General features: G+C 46.3%; 1 protein-coding gene across 2 annotated transcripts in view; it reads right to left on the reverse strand.

Moving 5' to 3' along the window:
- SAXO6 (stabilizer of axonemal microtubules 6) overlaps positions 1 to 6,365 on the reverse strand; it is a 621,602-nt gene extending 615,237 nt beyond the window's left edge. For both annotated transcript variants that reach the window (XM_085653468.1, XM_085653467.1), the window contains exon 1: positions 6,158 to 6,365. In XM_085653468.1, coding sequence (XP_085509594.1) covers positions 6,158 to 6,175 — 18 coding nt within the window. In that variant the 5' untranslated portion in view covers positions 6,176 to 6,365. The remainder of the gene's footprint in view (positions 1 to 6,157) is intronic.
- Positions 6,366 to 7,895: the final 1,530 nt, after the last annotated feature.

The raw sequence follows: 7,895 nt of genomic DNA on the forward strand, positions 1-7,895 counted from the left end.
CTGTCGCTGATTTTCTACATATGGTTTGGACGTGCTCAAGGCTGTCTCAGTATTGAACTTCGGTCCTGGGGAAATACAGGGGGCGACGGGGTGGTCTGTGCCCAAAGGTATACGGGAGGTGTTGCTGGGTCTCCTGCCGGCCCCTAAGGAAAAGAAACTCAGCCTACGGTTTGTAATGCTTGGGTTGGCATTGGCCAAAAGGCGAAATGCTATATCATGAATGGGCACGGCTCCTCCAAAGGTTGAGATGTGGATGAGAGATTTGGGTGAATGGGCAGTGTCAGAATGCAGAGAGTGAGACGGGATGAGAAACTGGAGGATGATCTGCGGGCATGGGCGGCCATGCTGGCAGATATAAAGGAACTACGAACTCCACCGTTAAGACCATCTATAAGCACTCCCCCACAAGACTGACAATGACGCACTGTACCTCGTTAGAAAGTGTGGTAGCTATGTAATGAGCGCCAAGTCCTGAGAGAAATGTGGGCAGTGTAAAAGGGAAGGTGACGCTGAACTGTTACTGGTAATTTGAGGATAGGTGGGGTGGGATCGGGGTTGTTGGGCATCTGTATAGTTGTCTTAGATATAAAACACAAGTTAGCATAACAGAAAAGATACTTGCTTCCTGTAAAGTTGTTTAACACTGTGTGTGGACTGGTCTAGTCCGTGTGATACTTACCTATCAAGGTGCGCTGTATGTAACTTAAAGGTTGTACGTACCTTAAATGCCAATAAAGAAATACTTTTTTTTTTTTAAAGCATTGGCAAAGCCAATAGGTCTTGCCTATGCAAGAGCTATTGGCTATGCCAATATGTTTTTATGTTGTACACCAAAGTGGCTGCTGTTCAGCATGGTTAAAGATTGGTAGGGTTAAGGAGAGTGACATGGAGTGGAGTGTCATAAAGTGGAGTGGAGTGTTACGGAGTGGCGTGGAGTGGCATACTGTATGGTTGAGTGGTGTGCAGAGGAGAGGAGTGACGTGTTCTGGAGAAGTGTGGAGTGCTTGAAGGGAGTAGAGTGTTGTAGAGATGAGTGGCATAGAGTTGAGTGGCGTGGACTGGAGCACAGTGTCTGAGTAGAGTTGAGTGGCGTGGAATGGAGCACAGTGTCTGAGTAGAGTGGAGTGGCACAGAGTGTCGTGGAGTGCCATAGACTGTGTTGCGTAAGGTGGAGTAGAGTGTTGTAGAGTAGAGTGGTGTACAGTGGAGTAGATTGTCAGAGTGGAGTGGCATAGAGTGAAGTAGCGTGTCATATAATAGATTGGAGGGAGTTGCGTAGACTGTCGCAGAGCGGACTAGGGTTGTAAAATGGCACAGAGTGAAGGAGAGTGTCAGTGGAGCAGAGTTTAATGGAGTAGAGCAACATAGAGTGGAGTATTGTAGAGTAGAGAGTCATAGAGTGGAGTGTCGTAGAGTAGAGTGGAGTAGAGTGACCTAGAGTGAAGTTGCATAAAGTACAGCGGTGCAGAGCAGATCAGCGTAAAGTACATTGGTTTTGAGTAAAGTGGTGTAGAGTGCATTGGCATACAGTACAGTGACAGAGTAGCATACAGTATAGTGGCATAGAGTAGAGCGGTGCGGAGTAGATCGCAGTGGCATAGAGTGCAGTGGTGTGTAGTGGGGCAGAGTGAAGTTGCGTGGAGTGGTGCAGGGTAGAGTGCAAGGGCGTATTGAGTGCAGTGGTGTAGAGTGCAGTGGCGCAGAGTGAAGTGGTGAAGATTGCAGTGGGGTAGGAGTGCAGTCATGCAGAGAAGAGTGTCAGAGTGCAGGGTTGTAGAGTGCAGGGTCATAGGGTGTTGCAGAGTAGAGTGGTACGGTGTAGAGTGGTGCAGAGAGCAGTGACATAGACGACATCAGTGCAGTGTAGAATAGAGTGACGTAGAGTGCACTGATGTAAGATGACATAGCGTGCAGTGGCGTAGACTGCTGTGGAATAGAGTAGAATATTGCAGAGTATAGTTCTGTAAAGTAAAGTGGTGCAAATAGTTGGTGTAGATGCAGTGGCTTAAGGTGCATTGGTTTTGAGTAAAGTGGTGTAGAGTGCACTGGTGTAGAGTGCTGTGGTTTATAGTACAGTGGCATAGCATAGACTGCAGTGGCGTAGAGTGGCGTAGAGTAGATTGTTTCAGAGAAGAGTGAAGTGGTGCAGGATAGAGTATAGTGGTGCAGGGCTGATCACAGTTGAATAGGGTAGAGTGGTGTAGAGTAGAGTGGCAATGCATTGATTGCAGTGGTGCAGAGTGGAGTAGAGGGGCATAGATTGAGTTGCGTAGAGTAGATTGTTTCAGAGTAGAGTGAAGTGGTGTTGAGTGAAGTGCTCCAGGGTAGAGTGGACTGGTGCATGGTAGAGTGGAGTGGCATAGAGTAGTGGCGTAGAGTGCACTGGCATAGAGTGCAGTGTTGCAGACTGGAGTGGTGTGGAGTGGTCTAGACTGGAGTGGTGTAGGGTGCAGTGTGATAGAGTGCAACAGTACAAAGCAGATTGGAGAGGGGTGGAGTGCATTGGCGTAGAGTGCAGTACAGTGGTGCAGAGTACAGTGCGGTGTCATAAAGTAAAGTGGCACAGAGTAGAGTGGCATAAAGTAGAGTGGCACAGAATGTAGTGCTGCAGAACAGATGGTTGTAAAGTGCAGTGGTGTAGAGAAGAGTGGCATAGAGTGCATTGGTGTAGAATGCAGTGCCGTAGAGTGGTGCAGAGTAAAGTAACAGAGTGCAACGGCATAGAGTGGCGTAGAGTGAAGTGTTGTAGAGTATAGTAGCGTACAGTGCAGTGGTGTAGAGTAGATTTGTATAGAGTGTAGTGGCATAGAGTGTATTGGTTTTGACTAAAGTGATGTAGAAAGTATTGTTGTAGAGTGCAGTGGCACAGAATGCAGCAGCCTAAAATTGAGTGGCGTAGAGTGAAGTGGCATAGAGTGGAATAGAGTGGCACAGACAGAAGTGGCAAAGAGTAGATTTTCTAAGAGTAGAGTGAAGTGGCGTAGAGTGGAGTGGTGCAGAGTGGAGTGGTGCAGAGTAGTGGCGTAGAGTGCAATGTTGCAGAGTGGCGTACAGTGGGCTAGAGTGCACTGGCATAGAGTAGAGTGATGCAGAGTATAGTAGAGAGGCGTAGTGTGAAGTGGCATAGAGTGCAGTGTCAGAGTGCAGTGGTGCACTGTAGATTATAGTGGCATGGAGTGCATTGACTTATAGTTCAAAAGAGTGGCATGAAGTGGTGCAGAGTAGAGTGCAGTGGCATAGAGTGGCACACAGTAGAGTGGCGCAGAGTAGAGTGCCCACGAGTAGAGTGGCAGAAAGTGCAGTGCTGCAGAGTACAGTGTCATAGAGTGCAGTTGTGTAGAGTGGAGCAGCGTAGAGTGCATTGGGGTAGAATGCATATGTACAGTGGTGCCCAGTAAAGTGACAGAGTGCAATGGTGTAGAGTAGAGTGGCATAGAGTGAAGTGGCATAGAGTAGAGTACAGTGGTGTACAGTACAGTGGTGCGGAGTAGATTGGCATAGAGTGCAGTGGCATAGAGTGTATTGGATTTGAGTAAAGTGGTGTAGAGTGCATTGGCGTGCAGTGGAGTGGTTCGGATCGGAGTGGTGAGGAGCAGAGCAGAGGGCAGTAGAGTGGCATAGACTGCAGTGGCAGAGTAGATTGTTTAAGAATACAGGGAAGTGGCATAGAGTGCAGTGGTGTGGAGTATTATAGAGTGCAGTGGTGCAGAGTAGATTAGAGTGACTTGGAGTGGATTGGCATAGAATGCAGTGGCGTAGAGTGGCAGAGAGTAGAGCTCAGTGGTATATAGTAAAGTGGCGTGAAGTGCATTGCTGTAGTGCGCAGTGGCGCAGAGTAGAGTGGCGTAGAGAGCAGTGGCGTAGAGTGCAGTGATGCAGAGTTGAACTGAGTGGCGTACATTGCAGAGCAGCAGAGTACAATGGAGTGGCGTAGAGTGCAGTGCCGCAGAGTACAATAGAGTGGCATAGAGTGCAGTGACGCAGAGTAGAATAGAGTGGCGTAGAGTATAGTGGCGTAGAGTGATTTGGTGCAGATTAGATTGTTGTAGAGTGCATTGGTTTAGAGTAAATGGTAGAGTACATTGGGGCCGAGTGCAGTGGCATAGAGTACAGTGTTGCAGAGTAGGGTGCCACAGAGTTGAGTGGTGTAAAGTAAAGAGGCGCAGACTGTAATGGTACAGAAAAAGAGTGCAGTGACGAAGTGTGGAGTGGCGTAGTGTGGAGTGGTGCAGAGTAGAGTGCAGTGGGGTGGTGCATAGTAGAGTGAAGAGGGGTACTGTGGAGTAAGCATGGTATGGTGAAATACTGCCATTACAGTCAAAGCATCGTCAATTGAAAAGGCCATTACATTTGCACTCACATGAAATTTTACAGATGAAAGTATACAGCGCACAATTGGTAATGTGTGGCAATGTCATCCCCCAATGTATTGATTTGATCGTCAACAGTTCATTTACAGAAATTCAAATTTAATTCTGTGCTAGAAAAATAAAAACATCTGTACAGCCTTCCTTGAGTAGCCCCCACAAGCCAGCAAGATTGTCACAGCAAATGTGACAAGATAAGAACAGGATTTAAAGGCCAGTTTACAGAAAGCGAGTTTGTGGAAGAAAATAGTAAACAAGATTTGGACAATGGAACGGACGAACTCGAGCTGGACAACTTAAAGCAAAAAAAAGCTAGCAATTAGAAAGCTAGAAAATGTGAGTTACAAACCACAAAGCGAATGGTAAGCAATGGGCGGAATGCATTCCTACATCAACTTTCTGAATGTCCCCAAGAGTTCTTTAGCTGTGCTGTCTGGTAGGCTGTGACCTAAAAAAGGGGAAGGGCTATGTTCACACACAAAACAAAGAAAAGTGCTAGGATAGAGCTATGTCAGCTGTGAATTAAAGTGTTTAAAAACCCTGTTTGAATAATGTGTTAATATTATCCAAATTGGTGTACTCATTTAACTGACCTCAGAAGAATGGAAGGCTACATTGACTTGCTGGAATTCACACACCAGACGTGCAGATCATCACATATCTAATTTGCGGGCATTTAACTAACTAAACTACCCTGCTAGCAATGAGAGGCCCTGGTGGCACAAATAAAAGCCACTGGCTGAATAAAAACTATTGGTACAAATGAGAAGCACAAACCAGGGTCAGTGATGGACCTAAGATTTATGTTACAGATCATCGGTGCATAAATGGAAAAGGATTGTTGTCTAGTTTTTTTCCTTACACTTCTTTGGCTCCTGTCAGTAAACAGTAAGTAATGCACATCAAACGCATCAAGCTGCAAAAATGAGGAACACTTGGGACAGATGCTAAAGTCACTGAGGATTTTCAGTAATGGACATTTCATGGACCAACATGGGAACATATAGGCCACAAATAAGGGGCAGGGTTGGCAAACATAAAAGCAGCCGAATGGCACACTAAAGTTTAGTGACTAAAATCACCCATGAGGGCTACCAAAGTTGGGCACTCGAAGAGGGTTTATTAACAATAGCCGAGGTTTGTGGATACCACAGTAAATTAAGAACACAGCAGGCAACAAATGAGGTACACGGAGGATTCAAATGAATTGCACTGCGGAATACTCTGTCACGAGTACACCTGAGGGACACGGGGACACCAACATCGATCACTTGAGAGTACAAATGAGTGGCATATGAAGAATACACATGGGAAACTGCACAATTTAGTTACACTGAGTCATAGAAGCAAGATTCACAGATGCATTCAAATGAAGGAGGTTCGAAAGGGTGTAATTCAGAGACACTGATGGGACAAACTAGATGAAGAAATAATGTAGAGACACAAACAACTTTTGAGGGGGCGACGAGAGAGAACTTGCAGGTCACAAATAGTGAACACTCGAACCACAATAAAGTACACACATCACGATCATTAAATAATCAAATGGTGGGCGCCGATGAAACCAGATAAATAGCAAGGGGCAATAAGGACGATCGCGTAAAGCCAAACGAGATGCATGTGACCAAAGAGAGATATATATTATATCTATACACTGAGGGTTCGTGGATAGTATCCTCCTTTTCGGCATTTCCAGCCCGTCAATATGCCTCCTCGTAACGATAGCCTCTTTCTGTCTATCCCCTCTCCTCCTAAGTATACAATTATGCCACAATGTCGCCATCTCCTACCTTAAAGTGGCCGGGCATCCTGTATCCTACACTCGAAGGGTTGGCCCTAGGACAGCCCCACAATCAGACCCTGGTACCGCGGACAGCAGCAGACAAATGGTAAAGCCATCGAGGGGCGGGCTTGGTATCTAACTGTAAACATCGCTGTTTCCGTGGAAATGTCTTGGCGTCCCATAGCCCGCGCCTGCGCGCTGGAGTGTCAACGGTCGGGGAAGAAAATAAAAGACAGACTAAAGTAGCACAATTTTGTTGCGTTTATTTAAAAGCAAACAAAATGACTGTCCAACAAAAATCAGCACAAGACAGGCAAAACATGCAGAGGATGTGGTCCGTCGGCTTAAACTGCCGACCTTGGTGCTGGAAACCAGAGTTCGAGCCTCGCGTCCGCATCCTGTGATTCTGGGCAAATCACTTAATCTCCCTGTGCCTGAATGTGTAATGTAAATACGTTGCTCATGTAAAGCGCTCCAATACCTTCGGGTCGAGTTCGCGCTATATAAATATGCAACAAAAATAAAAAAAACTGTACGAAGTTTAGTGCTCTTGTTATTCTACTCGTCAAACACCCTGACCCCGTTTAGGCAGAACGCCCTGCTTGTAAAACATCGGCTTTACGTTCTCAGCTCTTACGTTTTAAAAAGGAAGTGAGAACTTTGGTCAGGGCAAAACTCTGCGTTTATTTTATTACTATTTTTATTTTATTATGTCTTAAGTCTTCTGATATACGAGTGTTCTGTTTAATTAGGGTTACCAGCCGTCCCGAATTTAATTCCCCGGACGTTCGCGGTTTTTCGTGGACAGTTTCCATGGTTTTAATAAAAGGTGAAAAAATGTCATGGTTTGGGGGAAAGGGACGGGGAAGCCTGGACATTACATTTCAATGCAGATTTTATGGCACCACACGGAGGCCAACATTATGCAAATCTCCTTTATTGCCACAACTCAGCAGTAACAATGAATAGAATATAGAACTTTAAACAACATTCCATATAGTATATAGGGCATGAGCACACATCAGTCTTCCTCCTTTGTTGCTGCTGCTCAACAACATAAGTACCCTCACTTTGCTCATGCTTATATGATTATATGTTTGCCAACTTGTGTTTCTTTGTCACATAACTGGGTCCTATTGACCCTACTATGCGATACTTTTGACTTCTTAACCTTTCTCTGAGGACCTTGTTACACTCTTGTGTAGTCTTTCTGCTGGCTTGCTTCTTGCCTCTCCTTGGAGACTTTTAGACCCTTCATTATCCTCTTTGGGGTCGTATACGCTTATGTGTGTGACCACTCGCATTGTGAGAATGACTGTGACCGATCGCTTAGCATGCGTCTTTCAAAAAAGACTTGATTACTTAGGGTTGCCTGGCAGTGCTTCAAGTGCGAGCCAGGATCGTGAACAAAGGCATGCCACTGCTCCAACCCCCCCCCGGTTTTAAACCTTATCGGCGGGCTTCGTGCCTCCGAGGTGACCACACCCTCGCTTCCGACTCCGCTGGTGCTCTGCTGGGTGACCTCACCCTCGCTTCCCGGCTCCCGCTGACGCGCCGCAGGCCTTCCTTCCCCACCGCGATGCGCACTTCAATCGCGCATCGCGGGGAGGGGAAGATTAAAGGAATGTCCGTAAGCAGCAACCACGCACGCAAGAGACGTGCGTGGTTACCATAACTACAGCACAACACTTGGCAGTTGCTGTGACCGGAGCAAGCTTTAAAGATACTTTTTACCGCTTCCACAA

Source organism: Triturus cristatus, chromosome 4_1 (assembly GCF_964204655.1).
Source record: "Triturus cristatus chromosome 4_1, aTriCri1.1, whole genome shotgun sequence".
NCBI classification, from domain to species: Eukaryota; Metazoa; Chordata; class Amphibia; order Caudata; family Salamandridae; genus Triturus; species Triturus cristatus.